Source organism: Symphalangus syndactylus, chromosome 18 (genome assembly GCF_028878055.3).
Source record: "Symphalangus syndactylus isolate Jambi chromosome 18, NHGRI_mSymSyn1-v2.1_pri, whole genome shotgun sequence".
NCBI classification, from domain to species: domain Eukaryota; kingdom Metazoa; phylum Chordata; class Mammalia; order Primates; family Hylobatidae; genus Symphalangus; species Symphalangus syndactylus.
In genome coordinates, this window is record NC_072440.2 from 26,187,746 (window position 1) to 26,215,728 (window position 27,983).

General features: G+C 40.5%; 1 protein-coding gene across 11 annotated transcripts in view; it reads left to right on the top strand.

Moving 5' to 3' along the window:
* Positions 1-27,983, top strand: part of ANKRD31 (ankyrin repeat domain 31) — a 259,562-nt gene that overhangs the window by 62,302 nt on the left and 169,277 nt on the right. For 6 of the 11 annotated variants that reach the window (XM_063623123.1, XM_063623131.1, XM_063623132.1 and 3 more), the window contains exons 1-2: positions 18,980-19,354; positions 25,575-25,648. In XM_063623123.1, coding sequence (XP_063479193.1) covers positions 19,251-19,354; positions 25,575-25,648 — 178 coding nt within the window. In that variant the 5' untranslated portion in view covers positions 18,980-19,250. Of the gene's footprint in view, positions 1-18,979; positions 19,355-25,574; positions 25,649-27,983 lie in introns of those variants that run through there. The other 5 variants (XM_063623128.1, XM_063623127.1, XM_063623130.1 and 2 more) reach the window with 1 other exon arrangement.

Below are 27,983 nucleotides of genomic sequence, written 5' to 3' on the forward strand. Positions count from 1 at the left end.
CTTGTTTTAAATACAAGTTATTTAATTATAATTTTATATACATTAATGGCTATATGTAATAATTGAATTGCAAATTCCTGAAAGTTTAGCAATTAGTTCTTACCAGCTACTAGGAGCTGGTTCCAGTACACCATTGACACTACTCTAGTAAGAACTTTTCTGCCTCCTCTCTCCATCTTTCTGTCCTCCCCATACTCCCAATACTAGAAGGGTCTGACTTCGTGATTAGCTAAAAGGAGGAGAACCAGGAAAGAAGAAATAATGTGTAGAATAAGTTTTAGCAGTCTCAGTTCTCTGAGAGCCCTAGTTGAAGGAGAGTGAGTTAGTCCTTCATTCAACAATATAGACATTATATTAGAGAACCATGTAAAAGGTGGACAGTTGGAGAAGGGCACTAAGAAAGAAAAGGTAAAATGTATGTTGATGGCCGGGCCCAGTGGCCCACAACTATAATCCCAGCACTTTGGGAGGCCGAGGCAGGCGGATCACTTGAGGTCAGGAGTTCAAGACCAGCCTGGCCAACATGGTGAAACTCTGTCTATGCTAAAAATACAAAAATTAGCTAGGAGTGGTGGTGCATGCCTGTAATCCCAGCTACTTGGGAGGCTGAGGCAGGAGAATCACTTGAACCCAGGAGGCACAGGTAGCAGTGAGCTGAGATTGTGCCACTGCACTCCATCCTGGGCCACAGAGTGAGACTCTGTTTAAAAAAAAAAAAAAAGAAAAGGAAAAAAAGAATGTTGAAGGAGAAAGGAGACAAAACAAAATAATGCCCACTCTACTTGGGCTTATGTTAGTTGTGATTGCATTGCCTGTGAATAACCCATCTCAGTTACTGCAGACAGCATTGGCTGACTACTGCTTCACTGCTTGTATAATGATTAACTAGGACTCAACTTTGAACTGCCATAAAGAAATCACATTCTTCTTCTCTTTGCTAGGATGCACTTCCAAATGTTGAGCCAGCTTTGGTTTTATGTCATTCAGTGCCTGTGCCATGGTGGTTAATCTTTACACCTAGCATGGCCTTTCTCTCTTCTCTGTCTAGAAAACTACTCCTTCAATCTTCCCTCATCTTGTTTAATGCTTTCCTTGACTGAGCCACATCTCCGCTTTCATAATCATTTTCTACCACCTAATGTTTTAAACTAAAGAACACACATTCACATTTTTTCCTAATGCAGATGATATGAGATTGACATCCACAATATAGTCTAATTATATTTTATCAATAATTAACTCTGACAGCTGTCATCTGTCAGGAAACATGCATGATTGTTTTTAAAGTAAGTGGAGGCACTAAGTCAATTAAATGAGGAAAGGCTAATCTTTTTTTTTTTTTAATACTTTAAGTTCTGGGATACATGTGCGGAAAATGCAAGTTTGTTACATAGTTATACATGTGCCATGGTGGTTTGCTGCACCCGTCAACCCGTCTTCTACGTTAGGTATTTCTCCTAATGCTATCCTTCCCCTAGCCCCCCACCCCCCAACAGGTCCTGGTGTGTGATGTTCCCCTCCTTGTGTCCATGTGTTCTCATTGTTCAATTCCCACTTATGAGTGAGTACATGCAGTGTTTGGTTTTCTGTTCCTGTGTTAGTTTGCTGAGAATGATGGTTTCCAGCTTCATCCATGTCCCTGCAAAGGACATAAACTCAACTTTTTTTATGGCTGCATAGTATTCCATGGTGTCTATGTGCCACATTTTCTTTATCCACTCTATCATTGATGGGCATTTGGGTTGTTCCAGGTCTTTGCTATGTGAACAGTGCTGCAATAAACATACATGTACATGTGTCTTTATAATAGAATAATTTATAATCCTTTGGGTATATACCCATGAATGGGATTGCTGAGTCAAATGGTATTTCTGGTTCTAGATCCTTGAGGAATCACCACACTGTCTTCCACAATGGTTGAACTAATTTACACTCCCACAAACAGTGTAAAAGCATTCCTATTTCTCTACATCCTCTCCAGCATCTGTTGTTTCCTGACTTTTTAATGATTGCCATTCTAACTGATGTGAGATGGTATCTCATTGTGGTTTTGATTTGCATTTCTCTAATGACCAGTGATGATGAGCTTATTTTTATGTTTGTTGGCTGCATAAATGCCTTCTTTTGAGAAGTGTCTGTTCATATACTTTGCCCACTTTTTGATGGGGTAATTTGTTTTTTTCTTGTAAATTTGTTTAAGTTCTTTGTCGATTCTCGATATTAGCCCTTTGTCAGATGGATAGATTGCAAAAGTTTTCTCCCATTCTGTAGGTTGCCTGTTCCCTCTGATAATAGTTTCTCTTGCTGTGCAGAAGCTCTTTAGTTTAATCAGATTCCATTTGTGAATTTTGGCTTTTGTTGCAATTGCTTTTGGTGTTGTAGTCATGAAGTCTTTGCCCATGCCTATGCCCTGAATGGTATTGCCTAGGTTTTCTTCTAGGGTTTTATGGTTTTTACGTCTTACATTTAAGTCTTTAGTCCATCTTGAGTTAATTTTTGTATAAGGTGTAAGGACGGGGTCCAGTTTCAGTTTTCTGCATATGGCCAGCCAGTTTTCCCAACTCCATTTATTAAATAGGGACTCCTTTCCCCATTGCTTGTATTTGTCAGGTTTGTCAAAGATCAGATGGTTGTACGTGTGTGGCATTATTTCTGAGGCCTCTGTTCTGTTCCATTTATCTATATATCTATTTTGGTACCAGTATCATGCTGTTTTGGTTACTGTAGCTTTGCAGTATAGTTTGAAGTCAGGCAGTGTGATGCCTCCAGCTTTGTTCTTTCCGCTTAGGATTGTCTTGGGTATACTAGCTCTTTTCTGGTTGCATATGAAATTTAAAGTAGTTTTTTCTAATTCTGTGGGGCAAGTCACTGGTAACTTGATGGGAATAGCATTGAATCTATAAATTACTTTGGGCGGTATGGCCATTTTCATGATATTGATTCTTTGTATCCATGAGCACAGAATGTTTTTCCATTTATTTGTGTCTTCTCTTATTTCCTTGAGCAGTGGTTTGTAGTTCTCCTTGAAGAGGTCCTTCATGTCCCTTGTAAGTTGTATTCCTAGGTATTTTATTCTTTTGTAGCAATTGTGAATGGCAGTTTACTCATGATTTGGCTCTCTGTTTGTCTATTATTGGTGTATAGAAATGCTTGTGATTTTTTGCACATTGATTTTGCATCCTGAGACTTTGCTGAAGTTGCTTATCAGCTTAAGGAGTTTTTGGGATGAGAAGATGGGGTTTTCTAAATATATAATCTTGTCATCTGCAAACAGAGACAGTTTGGCTTCCTCCCTTCCTATTTGAATACTCTTTATTTCTTTATCTTGCCTGATTGCCCTGGCCAGAACTTCCAATACTATGTTGAATAGAAGTGGTGAGAGAGGGCATCCTTGTCTTGTGCTGGTTTTCAAAGGGAATGCTTCCAGCTTTTGCCCATTCAGTATGATATTGGCTGTGGGTTTGTCATAAATAGCTCTTATTATTTTGAAATACGTTCCATCAATACCTATTTTATTGATACTTTTTAGCATGAAGGGCTGTTGAATTTTATCGGAGGCCTTTTCTGCATCTATTGAGATAATCATGTGATTTTTGTCATTGTTTCTGTTTATGTGATGAATTACGTTTATGGATTTGTGTATGTTGAACCAGCCTTGCATGCCAGGGATGAAGCCAACTTGATCGTGGTGGATAAGGTTTTTGATGTGCTGCTGGATTCGGTTTGACAGTATTTTATTGAGGATTTTCACATCGATCTTCATCAGGGATATTGACCTGAAATTTTCTTTTTTCATTGTGTCTCTGCCAGGTTTTGGTATCAGGATTATGCTGGCCTCATACAATGAGTAAGGGAGGAGTCCCTCTTTTTCTATTGTTTGAAATAGTTTCAGAAGGAATGGTACCAGCTTCTCTTTGTACCTCTGGTAGAATTCAGCTGTGAATCTGTCTGGTCCTAGGCTTTTTTTGGTTGGTAGGCTATTCATTACTGCCTCAATTTTAGAACTTGTTATTGGTCTATTCAGGGATTCGACTTATTCCTGGTTTAGTCTTGGGAGGGTGTATGTGTCCAGGAATTTATCCATTTCTTCTAGATTTTGTAGTTTATTTGTGTAGAGGTGTTTATAGTATTCACTGATGGTAGTTTGTATTTCTGTGGCATCAGTGGTGATATCCTCTTTAACATTTTTTATTGTGTCTATTTGATTCTTCTCTCTTTTCTTCTTTATTAGTCTGGCTAGTGGTCTATCTATTTTAATGTTTAATATTTTGTTAATCTTTTCAAAAAACCAGCTCCTGGATTCATTGATTTTTTGGAGTGTTTTTCGTGTCTCTATCTCCTTAAGTTCTGTTCTGATCTTAGTTATTTCTTGTCTTCTGCTAGCCTTTGAATTTGTTTGCTCTTGCTTCTCTAGTTCCTTTAACTGTGATGTTAGGGTGTTGGTTTTAGACCTTTCCCGCTTTCTCCTGTGGGCACTTAGTGCTATAAATTTCCCTCTAAACACTGCTTTAGCTGTGTCCCAGAGACTCTGGTACATTGTGTCTTTGTTCTCATTGGTTTCAAAGAACTTATTTATTTCTGCCTTAATTTTGTTATTTACCCAGTAGTCATTCAGGAGCAGGTTGTTCAGATTCCATATAGGTGTGTGGTTTTGAGTGAGTTTCTTAATCCCGAGTTCTAATTTGATTGCACCTCAGTCTGAGAGACTGTTTGTTATGATTTCCATTCTTTTGCATTTGCTGAGGAGTGTTTTACTTCCAATTATGTGGTTAATTTTACAATAAGTGCGATGTGGTGTTGAGAAGAATGTATCTTCTGTTGATTTGAGGTGGAGAGTTCTGTAGATGTCTATTAGGTCTGCTTGGTCCAGAGCTGAGTTCAAGTCCTGAATATCCTTGTTAATTTTCTGTCTCGTTGATCTGTCTAATATTGATCGTGGGGTGTTAAAGTCTCCCACTGTTATTGTGTGGGAGTCTAAGTCTCTTTGTAGGTCTCTAAGAACTTGCTTTATGAATCTGGGTGCTCCTGTAATGGGTGCATATATATTTAGGATAGTTAGCTCTTCTTTTTGCACTAATCCCTTTACCGTTATGTAATGTCCTTCTTTGTCTTTTTTTTATCTTTGTTGGTTTAAAGTCTGTCTTTTTTTCAGAGACTAGGATTGCAACCCCTGCTTTTTTTTTTCTTTCCATTTGCTTGGTAAATATTGCTCCATCCCTTTATTTTGGGCCTATGTGTGTCTTTGCACTGATATGGATCTCCTGAATACAGCACACTAATGGGTCCTCACCGTTTATCCAATTTGCCAGTCAGTGTCTTTTAATTGGGGCATATATCCCTTTTACATTTAAGGTTAATATTGTTATGTATGAATTTGATCCTGTCATTATGATGCTAGCTGGTTATTTTGCACATTAGTTAATGCAGTTTCTTCATCGTGTCAATGGTCTTTACATTTTGCTACGTTTTTGCAGTGGCTGGTACTGGTTTTTCCTTTCCATATTTAGTGCTTCCTTCAGGAGCTCTTGTAAGGCAGGCCTGGTTACCACCACAAAATCCCTCAGCATTTGCTTGTCTGTAAAGGATTTTATTTCTCCTTCACTTATGAAGCTTAGTTTGGCTGGATATGAAATTCTGGGTTGAAAATTCTTTTCTTTAAGAATGTCAAATATTGGTCTCCACTCTCTTCTGGCTTGTAGGGTTTCTGCAGAGAGATCTGCTATTAGTCTGATGGGCTTCCCTTTGTGGGTAACCTGACCTTTCTCTCTGGCTGCCCATAAAATTTTTCCTGTCATTTCAACCTTGGTGAATCCAATGATTATGTATGTTTGGGTTGCTCTTCTTCAGGAATATCTTTGTGGTGTTCTCTGTATTTCCTGAATTTGAATGTTGGCCTGTCTTGCTAGGTTGGGGAAGATCTCCTGGATAATATCCTGAAGTGTGTTTTCCAACTTGGTTCCATTCTCCCTGTCACTTTCAGGCACACCAATCAAACATAGGTTTGGTCTTTTCACATAGTCCCATATTTCTTGGAGACTTTGTTCATTCTTTTTCATTCCTTTTTTCTAATCTTGTCTTCATGCTTTATTTCATTAACTTGATCTTCAATCTCTGATATCCTTTTTCCACTTGATTGATGTGGCTATTGATACTTGTGTAGGCTTCACAAAGTTCTCGTGCTGTGTTTTTCAGCTCCATCAGGTCATTTGTGGTTTTCTCTAAAGTGGTTATTCTCATTAGCAGTTCCTATAACCTTTTATCAAGGTTCTTAGCTTCCTTGCATTGAGTTAGAACATGCTCCTTTAGCATCTCTGCCTGGCCGCCCCATCTGGGAGTTGAGGAGCATCTCTGCCCGGCTGCCCCGTCTGGGAAGTGAGAAGCGCCTCTGCCCGGCCACCCCATCTGGGAAGAAGTGAGGAGCGTCTCTGCCCGGCTGCCCCATCTGGGAAGTGAGCGCCTCTGCCCGGCCGCCTCCCCGTCTAGGAAGTGAGGAGCGTCTCTGCCCGGCCGCCCCATCTGGGAAGTGAGCGCCTCTGCCTGGCCGCCCCATCTGGGATGTGGGGAGCACCTCTGCCCAGCTGCCCTGTCTGGGAGGTCTACCACGGAGGCCAGACGCAATGTGGGGGCTGGACGTGGTGGCTCACGCCTGTGGTCCTAGCACTCTGGGAGGCCGAGGCGGGTTGATCACTTGAGGCTAGGAGTTCAACACCAGCCTGGCCAACATGGCAAAACGTGAAAAATACAACAGACAAACCAACCAACCAACCCAGTGACAACAAAACAGGTCTACCCTGGAGTCATACTCTAATTTTTTCTATTTTCCTCCCTTTCTGATTCTTTATCCCACTTTCTTTTTCTTCCTCCTCCTTCTTCTTTGTCAAATAGAGGATTGAGTTATTATCATTGATCCATACAAAGTCCTTCTCTCATTTATTTTCTTTAATTCCCACCCCCCCATTTCTTATAAGTACCGCGCGCTAACCGATTGCGCCACTGGAGCCACTCCACCCCCCATTTCTATACCCCGTCTTCCCATGTGCAGCCTTCCTAATATGTTTGATGTGCACATTTTTTTGTATGTATTTTTAGAAAATGTTAATTGTTTTGTGTGCAAAAAAATTAATAAAAAAAGAGATAAAAATCATAAACTTTACTGAAAAAAAAAAAAACATGCTCCTTTAGCTCGGAGGAATTTGTTATTACCCACCTTCTGAAGCCTGCTTCTGTCAATTCATCAAACTCACCCTCCATCCAGTTTTGTTCCCTTGCTGGTGAGGAGTTGTGATCCTTTGGAGAAGAAGCATTCTGGTTTTGGAATTTTCAGCATTTTTGCACTAGTTTTTCCTTATCTTTGTGGATTTATCTACTTTTGATCTTTGATGTTAGTGACCTTTGGATGGGGTTTTTGCATAGCCATCCTTTTTGTTGATGTTGATGCTATTCCTTTCTGTTTGTTAGTTTTCCTTCTAACAGTCAGGCCCCTCTGCCGCAGGTCTGCTGGAGTTTGCTGGATGTCCACTCCAGACCCTGTTTGTCTGGGTATCACCAGCAGAGGTTGCAGAATAGCAAAGATTGCTGCCTGCTCCTTCCTCTGGAAGCTTTGTCCCAGACGGGCACCTGCCAGATGCCAGCCGGAGCTCTCCTGTATGAGGTGTCTGTCAACCCCTGCTGGGAGGTGTCTCCCAATCAGGAGGCTGGGGAGTCAGGGACCCACTTGAGGAGGCAGTCTGTCCCTTAGCAGAGCTTGATTGCTGTGCTGGGAGATTTGCTGCTGTCCTCAGAGCTGGCAGGCAGGAACGTTTAAGTCTGCTGAAGCTGCACCCGCAGTCACCCTTTTCTCCAGGTGCTCTGTCCCAGGGAGATGGGAGTTTTATCTATAAGCTCCTCACTGGGGCTGCTGCCTTTTTTTCAGAGATGCCTTGCCCACAGAGTGGGGATCTAGAGAGCAGTCTGGCTACAGAGGCTTTGCCAAGCTGTGATGGGTTCTGCCCAGTTTGAACTTACATTGCAAGGGGAAAACTCCTCCTCCAGCCTCCAGTAATGGCAGATGCCCCTCCCCTCACCAAGCTGGAGAATTTCAGGTCAACTTCAGACTGTTGTGCTGGCAGCGAGAATTTCAAGCTTGTGGATCTTAGCTTGCTGGGTTCCATAGGGGTGGGATCTGCTGAGACAGACCACTTGGCTCCCTGGCTTCAGCTCCCTTTCTAGGGGAGTGAATAGTTCTGTCTCGCTGGCATTCCAGGTGCCACTGGAGTATGAAAAAACACTCCTGCAGCTAGCTTGGTGTCTGCCCAAATGGCTGCCCAGTTTTGTGCTTGAAATCCAGGGCCCTGGTGGTGTAGGCACCCAAGAGTATCTCCTGTCTGTGGGTTGCAAACACTCTGGGAAAAAAGTAGTATCTGGGCTGAATAGCACCATCCCTTAAGGCACAGTCCCTCATGGCTTCCCTTGGCCAGGGGAGGGAGTTCCCTGCCCCTTTGTGCTTTCCAGGAGCGGCAACGCCCCACCCTGCTTCTGCTCACCCTCCATGGGCTGCACCCACTGTCTAACCAGTCACAATGAGATGAGCCAGGTACCTCATTTAGAAATGCAGAAATCACCCTCCTTCTGCGTTGATCTCACTGGGAGCTGCAGACCGGAGCTGTTCTTATTTGGCCATCTTGCCAGCTGCCCAAGGCTAATATTTTTAACCCAAGGCGTTTTAACAACTGGATATCTATATGGGAAAAAAATAACTTTGTTCCTTACCTCATTACATACACAAAAAAACTGAGATAAATAGAACTCAGTGTAAAGTTAGAACCCTAGTGCTTCCAGGAGAAAACAAAAGAGAATAAGAGAATATCTTCATGACTTTGGCTTAAGCAAAGATTTCTAACCCAAGACATGAAAAACACTATACTGGGTTTGATAGTATCCCCCCAAAATTTATTTCCTTTGCAAAGCCTCTGAATATGACTGTATTTGGCCAGGTGCAGTGGCTCATGCCTGTAGTCCCAGAACTTTGGGAAGCCGAGGCGGGGGGAATCCTTTGGAGAAGAGGCATTCTGGTTTTGGAATTTTCAGCATTTTTGCACTGGTTTTTCCTCATCTTTGTGGATTTATCTACCTTTGATCTTTGATGTTAGTGACCTTTGGATGGGGTTTTTGCATAGCCATCCTTTTTGTTGATGTTGATGCTATTCCTTTCTGTTTGTTAGTTTTCCTTCTAACAGTCAGGTCCCTCTGCTGCAGGTCTGCTGGAGTTTGCTGGACCAGGAGTTCAGCAGTTCAAGACCAGTCTGGCTAACATGGCAAAACACCATCTCTACTAAAAATTCAAAAATTAGCTGGGTGTGGTTGCAGGTGCCTGTAATCCCAGCTACTTGGGAGGCTGTGGTAGGAGAATCGCTTGAACTTGGGAGGCAGAGGTTGCAGTGACCTGAGATTATGCCACTGCACTCCAGCCTGGGTGACAGAGCAAGACTCTGTCCTGACCAAAAAAAAAAACCTGGGTGCAGTGGCTGATGCCTGTAATCCAAGCACTTTGGGAGGCCGAGGTGGGTGGATCACCTGAGGTCGGGAGTTCGAAATTAGCCTGACCAACATGGAGAAACCCTGCCTCTACTAAAAATACAAAACTAGCTGGGCATGGTGACACACGCCTGTAGTGCCAGCTACTCAGGAGGCTGGGGCAGGAGAATCGCTTGAACCCAGGAGGCAGAGGTTGCGGTAAGCCAAGATCGTGCCACTGCATTCCAGTCTGGGCAACAAGAGCGAACCTCCATCTCAAAAAAAAAAAAAAAAAAAAAAAAAGAATGTGACTGTATTCAGAAACACAGTCATTGCAGTTGTAATTAGTTAAGGTGAGTTTATAGTGGAGTAAGGTGGACCCTAATCCAATATGATTGGTGTCCTTATAAGAAGAGGAGAGACCCAGAGACAAAAACACACTAGAACACCAGGTGATGATGAAGGCAGAGATTGGAGTGATGCATCTACAAGCCAAGGAATGCCACGAATTGTGGCCAAGGTCAGAAGCTAAGAGAAAGGCATGGAACAGATTGTCCTCTAGAACCTTCAGAGAGAGCATGGCCCCATCCACATCTTGATTGTAGATTGCTGGCCTCCAGAACGGTGAGATAACAAATGTCTGTTGTTGGCCGGGTGCGGTGGCTCACATCTGTAATCCCAGCACTTTGGGAGGCCAAGGCAGGTGGATCACAGGTCAGGAGACGAAGACTATCCTGGCCAACATGGTGAAACCCTGTCTCTACTAAAAATACAAAAATTATCTGGGCATGGTGGCGGGCACCTGTAATCCCAGCTACTTGGGAGGCTGAGGCAGGAGAATTGCTTGAACCCAGGAGACGGAGGTTGCAGTGAGCCGAGATTGCGCCACTGCGTTCTAGCCTGGTGACAGAGCGAAACTCTGTCTTAAAAAACAAACGCGTAAATAAATAAAAAATAAATATCTGTTGTTTTAAGCCATCCAGTTTGTGGCAATTTGTTAATGACAGCCTTAGGAAACTAATACCAGCACTAATCATAAAAGAAAAAAAAAACGGATAAATTGGACAGTATCCTAATTAAAACCTTTTACTCATCAAAACACACTTATAATATAAGAGGCCAGGTGTGGTGGCACGCACCTAATTCCAGCACTTTGGGAGTCCTAGATGGGCAGATTGCTTAAGCCCCAGAGTTCCAAACCAGCCTGGTCAACATGACGAAACCCTGTCTCTACAAAAATTAGCCAGGCATGGTGGTGTGTGCCTGTAGTCTCAGCCACTTGGAAGGGTGTGGGGCGCTGAGGTGGAAGGATCACTTGAGCCCAGGACGTGGAGGCTGCAGTGAGTCGTGTTCATGCCACTGCACTCCAGCAGCCTGGGTGACAAAGGGAGACTCCATCTTTTAAAAAAAAATAGACAAGCCAGAGACTAATAAAAAAAATTCATGATACAGATATTTGACAAAGGCCTCATGTCCAGAATATGTAAAGGAATGTTAGAAATCAATAATAAAAATACAAACAGCCCAATGGAAAAGTGTGCAATAAATCTGAATAGATACATCACAAAAAGTATATAGACAGCCAACAAGCACACAAAAATTTGCTAGTATTATTAGGCATGAGGCAAATGCAAATTAATACCACAGTGAGATACTATTTCATATCCATTGAAATGGCTGGCACATAAAAGATTGACAATACCAAATGTTCGTGAAGTTATGACGCAAAGGGAACTTGCATACATTGCTGTTGGGAGTGATCCTCTCTTTGGAGAACTACACGGCAGCTTTTTAATAAAGTTAAACATATACCTATCATATGACCAGGAATTTTGCTCATCAGGTATTTATGTACCCAAAGAGAAATGAAAACATACACCCACAAAAAGATTTCAACAGGAATGTTCATAGCAATCTTATTCATTACAGTGTCCAAACTGAAAATAACTCATATGTCCATTAACAAGAGAATGCACTGAACAAATTTGGTCTATTTGCGTAATATAACAATACTCAGCAATAAAAAGGAATGACTTGGTGCAAACAATGTGGGCGAATCTCGAAAACATTTTTATGTTTTAAGTAAAAGAAGCCAGTTTAAAAAAATACGTACAGTGTGATTCCATTTATATGAAAAACTATCATTTGTAGGTGGATTTTGAGGAAAGGGCAGGAGTGATGGAAACATTCTTGATCTTGTTTTAAGTACTTATGTGATTACCTGAGTGTGTGTGTGTGTCTATGTGTGTGTGTGTACATACACATGCACAAAGAGAGAGTCAAAAATCATTGAACTGCATTTTTTTACTATGTGAAAATTCTGATTAATCACTTGTCGCTGGGATTTTTTGTGGGTATAGCTGGTATTGTTTTTCTACAGTGGCAGACCTACTAATACATTAGTCTAAACCTGTTTATATGGCTGTTTCAGTTCTACACAAAGATCCCATTATCATGTATTTATTTGGCAATCTTATCAGTCCAGAAATTATTAAAATTTCTCTTGTTATTATGTCTTATTCATGTAAATTGTACGTTTAAGTAATTATACTTTTAAGATTCAAGCTATTGAATTGCCTTTTTTTCCCACCTACAACTCCCATTCTCTTCCTTTAGAGTTCACTATGCTGTTAAACAAAATAAATATAGAAATATAGAATGGCTCAGAAAACACGTTGAACTGAAAATATAAGATTTGTGCATTTCACTGTATGTCAATTATACTTCAATAAAAAGAAGAAATAAAAAAATTGTGGTGTTCTGCAGTATCAGGATCAGGTGGTGTCTTGGTATGTGTGGAGGGCTTTATTTATACCTTCGTATCTCTTTAACCTTCCTAAACAACCACAAATAAACATAGAATCTAAGATAAAGCCACAAATATTCTATGTAAGCAGCTAAGTGAAAACCGTGTTTTCTATTCAAATGCAAGCTTTGGTGAAGTTTCAGAGCCCTCACTTCCAAGCAGATTTCATCCTTAAGCCTTTCCTGTATGAAATTCCAGAGCTGTCATTGTTGTTGTGCTCTTTGCTTTATTCTGCAAACAAGGTAACATGGGCAGCTACACATGTCCTAATATACAGCTGTATTTCATTCTTTGTAATGACAGCAGAGTATTTCACTGCATAATCCCCTAATGATGAACACTTACTTTGTTTCCAACTTTTCACATTTGCAGTTGGTGCAAGCATATTGGTAATATAGGAATAAATTCCTAAAAGTGGAAAGCCTATCTCTAGGGGTATATACATGTAAAACTTTTTTTTTTTTTTTTAAGAGAGTCTCTCTCTGTTGCCCAGGCTGGAGTACAGTGGTACAATCTTGGCTCACTGCAACCTCTGCCTCCCAGGTTCAAGCGATTCTCCTGCCTTAGCCTCCCAAGTAGCTGGGACTACAGGCAAATGCCACCACGCCCTGCTAATTTTTGTATTTTTAGTAGAGACAGGTTTTCACCATGTTGGCCAGGCTAGTCTTAAACTCCTGACCTCAAATGATCCACCTGACTAAGCCTCCCAAAGTACTAGGATGACGGGCGTGAGCCATCGTGCCCGGCCCATGTGAGACATTTTGATAGATGTTGCCAAACTGCTCTCCAAAAAAGATTGAACTCATCTGTTCTCCCTCCAAGAGTATATGAGAACACCTGTTTTCCCTGATCATTGTCAGTGCTGAGCATTATCAGTTTTTTAAATCTTTGCCAGACTAATAGATAAAATAAACCAATAAATGTGTCATGGGCTGTTTTAATGTATATTTATTTAATTATGAGTTAGGTTAAGTATGTTTTAAAATCCAATGTTTTAATCAGTTACTATCACAGAAGAAGACCAGATGTGGGGAGGAATGGAAATGGAAAGACGTTGAAATATAGACTTTTTAGCATTCGGGCCATCAATGAGTATCACTTGTCTGGACAAGCAGGCAAGGAGGAAGCTGTCAAACTTGTTAAACTAGTTGACAAAATCAATGTCATGTTCTCTAGGCTGTTGCATTTGAGTCTGTAATTCTTTTTGACAGTCTGTCATGGCCTTCTTACTTTGATTGCCAATTTTTGATGCCAACGTTACATTGTGTTTGTAAGGGGAAAGTAATCGAAGAATCCTTACAAAACCCTGATATATAATAGTAGTTTAATGTCTGTGTTCCAATATTGTTTTTTTCACATCATGATAAATTACACAATGTTGTAAGGTATTTCTTCTGAGACAGAATATCAGTGTATAGCTATTGCCTCTTAACAATTGCCCCTTTCTGCTTCTAAAGAAACATTATTTACAGTCTAATAGACTAAACAATGAATAACTGTAATAGTAGAGACCACATAGAATAGCAACATCTTGCAGGCATCCTGGAGTCATGGGTGGGGAGGGTCGTTATAATTTACCTCTAGGTGTGTCTAGTCCTCTGATTCTCCTTTGTGAAATGCCAAGTGTTTTTTCAATCATCCTCTGCTGATTTTTATTGGCTTCATTATAATTTATCTTTTAATCAATTGCCAGAATAACAGATGCCATTAGTGATTCTTCAGAGGTTTTTCATCTTGGAAATACTAATTATATTAGGCTATCATTTGAAATTTCACAGTACTGAAACCGCCTTTGCAAAACTATAACTTAGGAAATTAAGACAGTGAAAGAAATCCAAACTAATCAACTCCATCTTGCTTCTAACCCTTAAGCTGTCCTTGTTCATTCCTGGGTGTAGGCCAAACTAACTTTGGGAAGGAGCTCAGTTCATGGTTCGACTCTGAAACAAAATTGAAAACACCCCTTTCCCGAAAAGACCCCCTTCTTGCCTGGGATCAGTCTGTCTTTTCAGGACTAACAAGTTAGCTACAAGATTAGAAATTACAATTTGGGGGTCATGCAGCCTCTGGCTCCAAGAGTCTGAATCTCCCCAAATTGCTCCTGGGGATAACATCACTATTGTAAAACCTAAAATCAGTGCCCAAGATATTTTGCAGACCCTGAGCTTGATGGATCAGCTGACACCACCCAGACCGATAATCTGGCTCAACCAGTTCTGCCATCCACCCAGGAACAGAAGACAGCAAGAAAATCTAACTTCCACCCCCTATGATTCCATCTCCAACCTGACCAGTCAGCACTCCCCACTTCCCAAGCCCCTACCCGCCAAATTATCTTTAAAAACTCTGATCCCCAAATGCTCGGCAAGACTGATTTGAGTAATAACAAAACTTGGGTCTCCTGCATAGCCGGCTCTGCGTGAATTACTCTTTCTCCATTGCAATTCCCCTGTCTTGATAAATTGGATCTGTCTAGGCAGCAGGCAAGGAGAACCCATTGGGTGGTTACAGTACTTTCAACTTTCTGAAGTGTTTTGTATCTATTTTATGCCATTTTAAAGTAAAATTGAACTTATTAAATTCTGCACTAAGAAGGGACAGCCTATAGGAGTTGTGGGTGGCATATCCCCACACATATGAATCAGCTGTAATGATTGCCAAAAAACAAATTTAGGGCTAGGCACAGTAGCTTGCCCCTGTAGTCCCAGCACTTCGGGAGGCCGAGGCGGGCAGAACACCTGAGGTCAGGAGTTCAAGACCAGCCTGGCCAACATGGCGAAGCCCCATCTCTACTAAAAAAATATAAATATTAGCCAGACGTGGTGGCACACGCCTGTAATCCCAGCTATGAGGGAGGCTGACGCAGAAGAATTGCTTCAACCCAGGAGGCGGAGGTTGCAGTGAGCCGAAATCGCACCATTGTGCTCCAGCCTGGGCAACAAAAGTGGAACTCCGTCTCATAAATACATAAATAAATAAAAATAAAAACAAATTTAGGTACTAAACCAACACTTAATCATGTGTAAACTTGCCTTTGTGTGCTCCAACATTTTGTAGTTTTTGAGAAAAGATTTCACATATCCTGATTTTTCAGTTACATAATTATTCCCATCCATTAAAAAAGTTTACATGGCAGTTTTAATTTGTGCCAAACATGTGAATTGCTTGGGTTGATGGATTAGTAACTTATTTTTGTTTAAAAACAAAAGTCTAAGTCTTTGAGAAAATGATTCTTTTGGAAAGTGTATTTTTTTTTTTTTTTTTTTTTGACACAGGGTCTCACTCTGTCACCCAGGCTGGAGTGCAGTCGTGCAGTCATAGCTCACTGCAACTCCTGGGCTCAAGGGATCCTCCTGCTTCAACCTCCCGAGTAGCTGGGTCAAATGTGCGCCACCACTTCTGGCTAATTTATTTTTATTTTTGTAGAGATGGAGGTCTCTCTATGTTGCCCAGACTCCTCGGCTCAAGTGATCCTCCCATCTCTGCCTCCCAAAGTACTGGGATTACAAACATGAGCCATTGTGCCCTGTCGGGAAAGTGTATTTTAAAATACTTATCATGGAATACTTGGTGAAATACTTCATATAGCTTTATTTTGGGGAGAAATATTACTAAGGTGAAAGTGGCTGTTGGATTTAGTCTCTTAGAGATTCATATTGTGTTATGATAAATCAAATCTTCCATGAAAGTCTCATCTCTTACAGTTCTAGGATCTAAAGTAACCTGGATAGGAAATAAATAATATGAAGCTATAGGCAGGGAAGACTCTTAATTATAAAAGCAAAATATATTGTGTAATCACAAAATAATGAGCCTTCTTTTTCTTTTTAAACATCAAAAAATTTTTTTAAATTCACCTTTACAACAATAATTCTCCAAGAGGACATTTTTCTTGTAAGATTATAGCCCAAATGGAGTAGACCAAGTAAAATTTAATTACATTTCTTAAAAATTATGGCCAGGCTTGGTGGCTCAAGCTTGTAATCCCAGCACTTCGGGAGGCCGGGTTGCGTGAATCACCTGAGGTCAGTGAGTTCGAGGCCAGCCTGACCAACACTGAGAAACCCTGTCTCTATTAAAAATGCAAAATTAGCCGGGTGAGGTGGCACATATCTGTAATCCTAGCTACTTGGGAAGCTGAGGCAGGAGAATCACTTGAACCCGGGAGGTGGGAGGTTGCAGCGAGCCAAGGTCGCGCCATAGCACTCCAGCCTGGCCAACAAGAGCGAAACTCCGTCTCAAAAAAAAAATTTTTTTTCCCTCATTAACTATGGTTATTCTGAATATAAATTGTATAGGAGAGGCAGGATAAAGTCTTTATTGTTATTAATTTTAGAATAATAAATGGTGTCTAGCAACCTCCAAAAGTAGCCAATTATTATTTTTTAATAATAATGTTTACAGATTTTTACATATTCGGCGATGTTTTAATCTATTTGAAAATTCAAACTAATTCAAAAGAAAGCTGAGCTCTATTTCCTTTGAAACACAGTTTCAGTGCCTGATTCCTGCCATTCCTGAAATACCTGGGAAACTTCTCCTTGGTTCAATTACATGACTCAACTCACCCTGCTTAAACCAGTTTGAATTGTACTGCAGCCTAGATTTCCTAAAACAGATCTTCTGTTTATTTTTCCACCTCTGTCCTGCACTGAAACTTTAGATTTTATAAAAACAAACAAAAAAAGGTTTATTTAAAATCACACTGGCATTTATGAGGCTCATCTCTGCCATTTCTTTTTCATTCTTTGAATCTTAGCAACTCTCTTAAATAAAAGGAGAATAGATGATGCAAAAATAACTGACTTTTTCCCGCCAAAAGAGAAAGCATTTTTAAAAAGAATATGAATTTCAGGCCCAGAAGAATGTGAATTTATCTATAGCAGATCCTCGAATAACATTTATTTCAATGGTGTTTCAACATTGATGAGGGAAGAAAATTATTATATTTCCCAGCCAGGGCCACTGTGTATGTGGAGTTTGCATGTTCTTCCCATGCCAGCGTGTTTCCTCCAGGTATTCCGGTTTCCTCTCACATCCCAAAGATGTGTATGTTAGGCTCATTGACCTATCTAAATGGTCTCAGAATGAGTGAGTGTGTGTGTGTGAGTGAGTGCGCTCTTCAATGGAATGGCCTCCTGTGCGGGATTGAGCCCAGGAGTTGGAGACCAGCTTGGGCAACATAGAAGAATGCACTAATGAATTAATTAAACAGTGGGTGAGCAGGAAAGGTGATAGGAATTTAGGTCTGATTTAGACACGTAGGGTATAAATGGACTACTGTAAAAAAAAAATTAAAAAGAGGTCTAGTTCTTTGCATATTTATTACTGTTCTGCCTAATTTACGGAGTTGAGGCGAGAAATTTTATTTAAGTAAGTTACTTATTCAAGTAAGTTTATTTATTTTTTATTTTTTGAGACATGGTATGACTCTGTTGCTCAGGCTGGAGTGCGTTTGCTCAATCATAGCTCATTGTAACCTCAAACTCCTGGGCTCAAGCGATCGTCCCGCCTCAACCTGAGTAGCTGGGACTACAGGCCTATGCTACCATGCCCTGCTAATTAAAAACAAATTTTTTGTAGAGATAGGGGTCTCACCATGTTGCCCAGGCTGGTCTTGAACTTCTGGTCTCAAGCAATCCTCCTGCCTCGGCCTCCAATGCATTGAGGTTACAGGTAGAGCCACCACCCCCAGCCTCAAGTTAAGTTTAGAAGATAATCACCAATCAAGTATTTTAAATAGCAGTGGCTTAAATATATATAGTAAAAACACAAAATAATAATAATAATAATGGCAAACCTACTCCATATAGTGAAAAGGACAATGAATTGGGAAGTCAGATCTCTAGCTCCATCCATTTATGACAAAACTTAGATTTCATATGTGCTAGATGCTGGAGCCTCCAAGGTGAATACTAAACACTTGCTATGGGAAAACGACTTGGTCTTTTCTTGAATCTTCTTCTCACTTGGCAAGTGGAAGCTCACTTGGCTTTGTTTTGAATTAGTTTGAATTAAAAATGTTCAACTAGACTGAAATACATCAAATATATAAAATTCTAGTACTTCATTAAAACGCAATTGACTACTTTTGGAGGTTGCTAGGCGTTACTATTATTCTAAAAATTGATAAAAGGGGAAAAAACAAAGCATTTATCCTGCCTTTCCTGCACAATCTGTATTTCAGGTAACCAAAGCGTTGTTGAGAGAAAAAAAACAAATGCAAAATACATCACTGAGATTAGTTGATGAGCTAAAACTTCTGATAAACCTATCTGTTTTGTCTACCTCAAAGGACACTTGAGGAGAGGCTGTCAAGGGATTAAAGGGAAAGGAAGCACTTGGAGGGCTGCAAAAACTCTCTTTAGGTCTAAGGTCGCATTCTGGCTCCAGAATGCCAGGGCTGCTGGAGCGGGCAGGAGCTGATAGCTCTTCCCGTATCTGGGGCTCACAAGCATCAGGTGCACCGCAGGTCACCCTCCCGGCCAACAGTGTTAAGTAGGCTCGGTCTGAGTTCTGGGTGCGGCACGCCTGCCTTTCTGGTCTCTGCAGCAGCAACCCCAGTACCCTCAACGCCTAGCGACCGCGAATGAGAAACCGTGAAAAAGACACGCTGCGGCAGGCCACGCCCAGAGCAGGTCTGCGCCCACTTCCGGCCGCGGGCGCTGGGGGCGGGGCCGAGCGCGCGCAGGGCTCCGACGTGTGGCGAGCGGCTGCCCCCTGCCTGCGACGAGCGGCGGGACCCGGGGGCCGCCTCGCAGACGACGACCCCACCGCGCTGGCGGCCGCCTGCGTCCTCCTCAGCAGCCCTGCGATAAGTCCCGGCTCCTGCTGCGATTATATTATTTTTATTTTTAATTCACAATTTCCCCTGGCCCTCAAAGCGTTTGTTTTGTTTGCGGGCAAGAGGGAGTTAGAGGAGGGTAAAAAAGACTTTGAATGTGAGGCAAAGATGGAGGAAGGCGTCCAGGCCCCGGACTGGGACAGTGATGAAACCGTGATAGAGGGTTCAGTGACGGAGAGCGACCTGGAAGAAAAGGAGCTGCCCTGGAGAAGGTGACCATCATTAGGGCCACAGTGCCTGAACCCTCGCGCCAGGGCGGCCCAGGTGCCCTCTGAGGGGGTCAGAGTTCTGAGTGGAGATCGTGACCAGAACATGTGCTTGTGGGCAGGATCAGAGTCTTGTGGGGCAGCCGTGCCTGAGCTGAGAGCTTGTAAATAAGCAAACACAGTTTGTTCCCACCTACCCCCAACCAGCTAGGGATAAAATGAGGTTTGTACTAGGTGGCTTTATAGCATTTTTCAAAAGGCTATCCTTTTGGGGGCTTTAAGTCTTTTTGCACATGCAAAAAAGATCTCGGGTCTGAACTTAACTGCATTTTGCTTCAAGAGACTTATTTTGCTTCAAGAGACTTGTAGCTCAGTTCTAGGAAAATGGGTAACAGTTTCTCTCAAGAAAAGAGTGTGTGATGGGGAAACTGGTCCCTGCCAGACTGGAAACGAATAGTTTTATACGAATCCAAAAAAGTCGGTATTTCAGGTTATCAAAACCTTTCTCTAACATATTCTCTGTGCTAGACACAGGGAAAAGAGGGCAGGGATGAGGCCACTAGGTCTGCTTCATACATGCTCAGGGCTGTGTCTGGGACTTAAGTTGGATCATACACAGAATTAGGTGATTCTCCTTTCCCTCTCTCTCTTCTCCAGGATTCTCCTGCCCCGTTTCCTCATCATACCCACTTGCCAGTTCATATGATCAGAAAGACAGGTTTCTTTGAGTTTCTTTGAGTGTTAGCCTTTTCACTATAGAGCAGTTCCTTACAAAGGGGACAGCCTTTAGCACAGAGTTAAGAAAAGAGAGAAAAAAGGGGGATTCTGTCCACAATACAGATCCCTTTTCCCAGTTCCTCTGATAGAAAGACACTTTCTCTTGAGTTTTAAGTTCCCCAGTTGCCATGGTTGGTGCCTGCTCTGAGGCTAGGGCCAGCCTTGGGGCAGGGCTGGGAGGTAAGAGAGAAAGCAACATAAAACCCTGGGCTTTCCCCTATACCTTCTGGCATGCAGAGGTCATTTTCCTTGGTCTTCTGGATAAAAATAGGTTTACTGTCTGTGCCCACTGGATGGTTCAAAGCTGAAAGACAAAAAAGAACCAAAAAACAAAACCGAAAACAACTGAAACTCATCAATAAATGGGTTGTTATTCGGATTTCAACTTCAGTCCCCAATCTACCTGCTATTGTTTACTCTTCAAGGTTCTCAAGTAGTTTTTAAAAAATAATCATTCAGAGTTTTTGGTTGTAATGAGAAATAGGCAGAGGTTGCTGTGAGCCGAAATGACTCCACTGCACTCCAGCCTGGGCGACAGAATGAGACTCTGTCTCAAAAAAAATAAAAAAAAGTACCAGCAAGACTTTCTGTTGAACTAGACAACTGATTCCAAAGCTTATATGGTAAAATAAATAAGAGCAATTAGGAAAAGTCTGAAAAATAAGAACAATAAGGAGGTAATGACCTATAGGATATTAAAATATTTTCTGATATAAAATACTTTAAGTATGATACTGGCACATAAAGTGACAGATCAATAAACAGCATAAAAACCCCCAAAATAAAGTCACATACATATGGGAATTTAGTGTATTACAGAGGTGGCATCTCAAACCAGCGAGGAAATGATGGGATTTTTCAAAAAATGATATTGGGATGATGAAGGATATATGTAGAAAATAGTTTAGTTGAATCCATACTTGACACTGTACTCCAAAAAAAATTCCATATGAATCAAAGATGTAAATGTTAAAAAAAAAACAAAAAGTATTACAAGAAGCCAGAAAGGGATTCTTTTATAACTGTAGAGGAAGAAAGGCATAATTATAATACAAAACTCAAAAAATTTCAATTATCAAGATTACAAACACATACACTCTTTGACACAGTGCTTCTATTTTTAGAAAATAGTTTTACCTCTGTCTTCCAACATATATACACTTAGAAAATATCTCTGAAAGGATTACAAAACAATCAAACACCTTGGTTGCCTGTGGGAAAGAAAGCTTATATTTGAGGGGAAAGAGAGAGATTTTACTACATACCTTATTATACTGTTTGTTTTGGAGACAGGATCTTACACTGTTGTCCAGTCTGGAATGCAATAGTGCAATCATAGCTCACTGAAGCCTCTAACTCCTAGGCCGAAGTGATCTTCCTGCCTCAGCTACCTGAGTAGTGAGGACTATGAGCATGAGTAATCATGGCTAGTCTATACTGGTTTTTGAATTTTGAACCATATAAATATATTGTCTATTCAGAAACAGTATAGGAAACATGGGCAATAAAAAGAAGCATGAATGAGATAGAAATCTGACCTAATTCTACCTATATTAAGACTTTGGTATATTTTCTTCCAGCTTTCTATGTAGGCTTTTGTATGTGCACCTATAATTCTTTTACAAAGTTTGAATCAATTTGTACAAGTTTACAGTTTTCGCTTAACATTATTTTTAAACATTTGCAATATCATTAAAATTCTTCCCTAAATTATTATATTTTTCTGTGATAAGGGGATAATTTATTGAAGCATTATATGATTTTAAAACAAAACATTGGCCGGGCGCGGTGGCTCATGCTTGTAATCCCAGCACTTTGGGAGGCCGAGGCGGGCGGATCACGAGGTCAGGAGATCGAGACCACGGTGAAACCCCATCTCTACTAAAAATACAAAAAATTAGCCGGGCGTGGTGGCGGGCGCCTGTAGTCCCAGCTACTCGGAGAGGCTGAGGCAGGAGAATGGCATGAACCCGGGAGGCGGAGCTTGCAGTGAGCCGAGATCGCGCCACCGCACTCCAGCCTGGGAGACAGAGCGAGACTCCGTCTCAAAAAAAAAAAAAAAAAAAAACATTTAGTTTGTTTTTAATTTTTTGTTATTGCAAATAACTCAGAGATAATTTCCTTAAACATAAATTGTTGGGGTTTTTAAAAATAATTTCCTTAGGAAAGAATCAGGACTATTTTTTTTTTGAGACGGACTCTCGTTCTATCACCCAGGCTGGAGTGCAGTAGCATGATCTCAGATCACGGCAGCTTCCATCCACCCAGGTTCAAGCCATTCTCTTGCCTGGGCCTGCTGAGTAGCTGGGACTACAGATGCACACCACCATGCTCAGCTAATTTGTGTATTTTTAGTATAGATGGGGTTTCACCATGATGGCCAGGCTGGTCTCGAATTCCTGACTTCAAGTGATCTCCCCACGTCAGCCTCCCAAAGTGCTGGGATTACAGGCATGAGCCACTGCGCCCGGCCCTTATTGTTACTTTTATTGGCATAATGTTAAATTTTTATGTTTACATATTAGGATATTAACATATTTATATTAGTTTTTTATTTTTAATTAAGATTTTAGTAGGGGCAGAAATTCTGCCTTTCCTCTCATAGGGCCCTGGTTAAGCCTAAGAATTAAATATGAAATAGATTAAATACTTTAAATATTAAAACTTATGTAAATTTAAAATAAGTTTTATGGGACACAGGAGTCCTCATAAGGAAATGAAGACCCAAAGAAATGGCAAAACCTGGTTGGCCATGGTAGCTCATGCCTGTTATCCCAGCGCTTTGGGAGGCTGAAATGGGCAGATCACTTGAGGTCAGGAGTTCGAGACCAGCCCGGCCAACAAGGCGAAATCCTGTCTCTATTAAAAATACAAAAACTAACCGGGCATGGTGGCATGCACCTGTAGTCTCAGCTACTCAGGAGGCTGAGGCAAGAGAATCGCTTGAACCCAGAAGGCAGAGGTTGCAGTAAACTGCGATTATATCACTGCACTCCAGTCTGGACAACAGAGCAAGACTCCCATCTCAAAAAAAAAAAAAAAAAGAGAAAAAGAAAAAATTAAAAAAAGAAATGGCAAGACCTATGTGCTTTTGTATTGGGTTAAACAAAGAGAGGCAGTTGTGGAAAAGTAAATTATGTAGGGAGGCTAAAGGAAGATAAGAATTATTTTAACAAGATCTGTTTGCATAGAATTCTCTTAGCTATTGAGAAATGTTTCTTTTCTCCTTCTACAGGGAGGGCATCTTTTACATAGGAGTTTTTATCTCCTGTTTTCAAGAAGAAAAAGGGAAGCATCTGCTGTTTTTCAAGTTGCCTTTAGCTCAGAGTAATCCATATGTCATAGTGGCTTATTTTGGGGTGGCATATTCTGTCACTCTTCAAGGAGGAATTTACATAAAGTTCACCTTTTTGAGTGTATGGTTCTGAGTTTTGATGAACATAATTGTGTAACTATCACACTCAAGATATAGAATAGTGTCATTATCCCCCAAAATTCTTCATTACGCCTTTTGTGTTATTTTTAAATTAAAAAAAAAAAAACTCACAAAATTTGGTTGGGTGCAGTGGCTCACAGCTGTAATCCCAGCATTTTGGGAGGTCGAGACCTGAAGGTCAGGAGTTCGAGACTAGCCTGGCCAACATGGTAAAACCCTGTTTCTACTAAAAATACAAGAATTAGCTGGGCCTGATGGCAGGCACTTATAATCTCAGCTACTCGGGAGGCTGAGGCAGGAGGATCACTTGAACCTGGGCGGTGAAGGTTGTAGTGAGCTGAGATGGTGCCACTTCATTCCAGCCTGGGTGACAGAGTGACTGTGTCTGAAAAGAAAAAAACAAACAAAAAACCTCACAACATTTTAAGAGGTAAACTTACCCTTTTAGGGTCATTAATAGATAATTTTACTTTTTGGAGGAACATTGATAGATGGTTTACTTCTTGGAAAAATGCACTATAGCTATGGTATAATTCATATTCTAATAATGAATTTTTAATCCTTAGTAATGGTCAGTAGAAAAGAGCCAAGAAAATGCTTTTCTTCTTATAGCAGGAGCCTGTACTCACTCTCACAGAGGGTGCGTTATAATAGAAAAGTTGAGGATTGGAGTCCTTTTCATTGCCAATTTTTCTGATGCTGAGAAGCATTAGAAAGTTTTGGGTGTGTGTGTGTGTGTGTGTTTTTTTTTTTTTTTTTGAGTGTCTGACTTTGTCACTTAGGCTGGAGTGCAATGGCCTGATCATATCTTACTGCAGCCTTGAACTGGCCTCAAGCCATCTTCTTGCTTCAGCCTCCTGAGTAGCTGGGATTACAAGCGTGAGTGACAGTACCTGGCTTAATTTTTCATTTTTCATAAACAGCCATCCTAATGAGTATGAAGTGGTATCTCGTGGTTTTGATTTGCATTTCCCCTATGATTACTGATGATGAACATCTTTTCATGTACTTGTTGGCTATTTGTATCTCCTCTTTGCAGAAATGTCTGTTCAAGTCTTTTGTCCATTTTCTGCCCATTTAAATAGAAAAGATAAATATTTTAGTTTGCCTAATAGCATACTCATGGCATATCATGCGTATTTTCATAACTCTGTATCTCTTACTAGATTTGGAGCTTCTTAGGGGCAAGGACTGTGTGTCTTCTCTCTTTGTTATCATGATGTTCCCTTGAACATAGTAAGAAGTAAATCCAAAAATTAAAGGAATTCTGGGCCAGAAGTGGTGGCTCATTCCTGTAATCTCAGCACTTTGGGAGGTCAAGGCAGGATCATTTAAGCTCAGGAGTTCAAGACCAGCCTGGGCAACATGATAAACCCTGGCTCTAAAAAAAAAAAAAAAAAAAAAAAAATTAAAAAAATAGCCAGGCATGGTGGTGCACACCTGTAGTCCCAGCTACTTGGGAGGCTGAGGCAGGAGGATCTCTTGAGCCCAGAGTTTGAAGTGAGCCGAGTTCATGCCACTACACTACAGCTTGGGTAACAGAGAGAGACTGTCTCTCAAAATAAATAAATAAATAAAGGAATTCTGTCAGTGCATACTATGAAAATATATACTCAGATATCCTGGGATATTAATTTCAAGTTCTCTGGTATAGAGAAATGTGAAGGGAAAAAACCCACCAGCACTGGTCCCTCAAATGATCTCATTTTATCTCTTCAAGAAGTTATTAAGGTTTATTAGACTAGGGACAGTGATATTTGTCCCTTACCCCCAAATATTAAAAAATAATAACAGAATATTTGTAAAATTAACATGATGAGTCTTTATTTTACATCATGGATGTGTTTTCAATCAAAATGTACATTTCTGAAATAACACTTTGAAATAGAAAGATTAATAGTGGTATAACTAAGAATTTTAGCAAGTTTTGGTATAATAAAAATGATGGTTAAAATGTTAGTCTTTGTTTAAGACACATTAACAACTTCTGCCTTCCCTTTTGGTATTTGAAAGGTTGCTGTTTGATCAAGACACATCTCTTAAATCTGAGTTCAGTCTGCATCCTGATACAAGAGGAATGTGCAAAGGTGAGAATGATTCTTTTCATTAAGTAGTCCCTTTAGTTTCCCAGTAAGTTCTCATTTAATGTCATTGATAGGTTCTTGGAAACTGAGACTTTAAGCAAAATGAATTATAAGGAAACCAATTTTACCATAAGCTAATTGATATAAATAACAGTTAAGTTTCTATAGCATATTTCTGGTCACAAGAACATCACTGAACTTCTAAACAAACACCAAAACACTTCTGATAGTAAACATTGAAATAAATGTGAGCTATACATACATTTAAGAAAGATTAATACAAACAAGTAACACAATTGTTAACCCAGTTATTCCACTTCAGGGTTGAATATGACCGAAGCCTATCCTGGCAGCTCAGAGCTCAAGGCAGGAACCAACCCCGGACTGGAGGCCAGTCCATTGAAGAATGTTTGCACGCGCACACACACACACACAGACACACACACACGCACTTGTATTGGGGCCATTTAGACTTGCCAGTGAACCTAACAGGCACATCTTTGGGATGTGGGAGGAAACTGGAGTACCTGCAGGAAACCCATTGAAACATGGGGAGAACATACAAATTCTACAGACAGTGGCCCTTGCTGGGAATTGATGTATTTTTTTTTTTTTTTTGAGACGGAGTCTCGCTCTGTCGCCCAGGCTGAAGTGCAGTGGCACAGTCTCAGCTCACTGCAACCTCCGCCTCCCCGGTTCAAGCGATTCTTCTGCCTCAGCCTCGGGAGTAGCTGGGACTATGTGCACGCACCACCACACCCGGCTGAATTTTGTATTTTTAGTAGAGACGGGGTTTCACCATATTGGCCAGGCTGGTCTCGAACTCCTGACCTCATGAGCCGCCCACCTCAGCCTTCCAAAGTGCTGGGATTACAGGCGTGAGTTGATTTTTTAAAATCAATGTTGACATGAAGTTATTCAAGGACCTGCTGATCACCATTTCATTAACTTCTCTTTTCATCGTTAGTCTTGTCCCTTAATTTTACACAGACTTAGTTTATTAGGGTCTGTTAGACTAGGGACAGCACTGGGGATCATAGCTTCCAGAAGATGCTTAAGATTCCTGGAAAGGGCAACGGAGGTATTGAAGTGTCACCCATATAGCCTTTTTCCTCTTCCAAATCTCTAGCCTAGCCCTAGAACCTATCTATTTGTAAAAGTAAATAATACTTTTTAATAACCAGTCTTATTTTTCTAGATTAAAATTAGGGCACACATATCCTTAGTAAATATGCACTGTAAACGTGCCTTTCTTCTACCAATTCACCAAACTTCCTGAGGCCGCTTCTAGGTTCATTTAAACATTTCTAGAAAAATCTATCACTAATAGTCACTGTTCAGAAAGACCAATTCTGCAGTAGTTGCTTAAATGATAGGTTGTTTCTCTTTATGATTTCTTCCTGTGAGCCTTTAAAAAAATCTTTTTGTGGAGGATGTCTGGAAATAAGTGTGAAATAGAAAAAAAAATTCCTAAACACCCACGAAGGTTTTCTAACTTTTGTGTATTTATGGCTCACAGTCTTTTCACTGTACATCATCTCACCTGATACCTAAGTAGGAAGTTACAGTTTCATCTTGGAGTGAATTTTCTCACATGTAATTGGAAGGGACAGTGTGTAATATTGATCTCCAGGATGCCTTCTTAATGATATATAAAGTACCACTAGAAAGGAGTTAGAGGTCTGTTTCAATATCCAACCAAGTTTTTTTATTTTATTTTCCAAATGGATAAATCTTTACTATGTCGCTAGTTATTAAAAATATTAAAATATAAAATTATATCATGTAGAAAATGAAAGGTCATGTTCCTTACTCTTCCCTATAATTCTACTCCCAATGATTGCCAGTCTTTAGTATTTGTATATCCTTCTAATCTTTTGTATGCCACTATAAATATCGTTTTTCATAATTGGTATCATACTCTATATTTTTTCCTTGTCTATATTTATTTACTTCAAACTTTTGTTTATTTACTTTCATGTTAAAGAAGTTTATTTAAGCACAAGATCCATGATTCACAAGGAAAACTATCTAGCAATCATTTTTTAGACTCATTATTTCTACTAAATGACAGATTGTTCTACATTCAACAGCTACGTACAAAAAAAGTTATAAAATTGTCCTTGGTTTTGCAAAGATAAATGAAAAACATTAAAATTCTCCAGTCAAAGCATGCAGGGATTTTTATGTTGTTATTTTTTGTGTTAAAATAGAGCAAAATAACTTACTGAATTATAAAGGTAAGAGCTGAGTGAGCATGCTACTAATGGAGAAAGTGGGTATTTTCACAGAACTAGGGTTTTTTTCCTTCCCAACTTCATTTGATGTCAATCAAAAC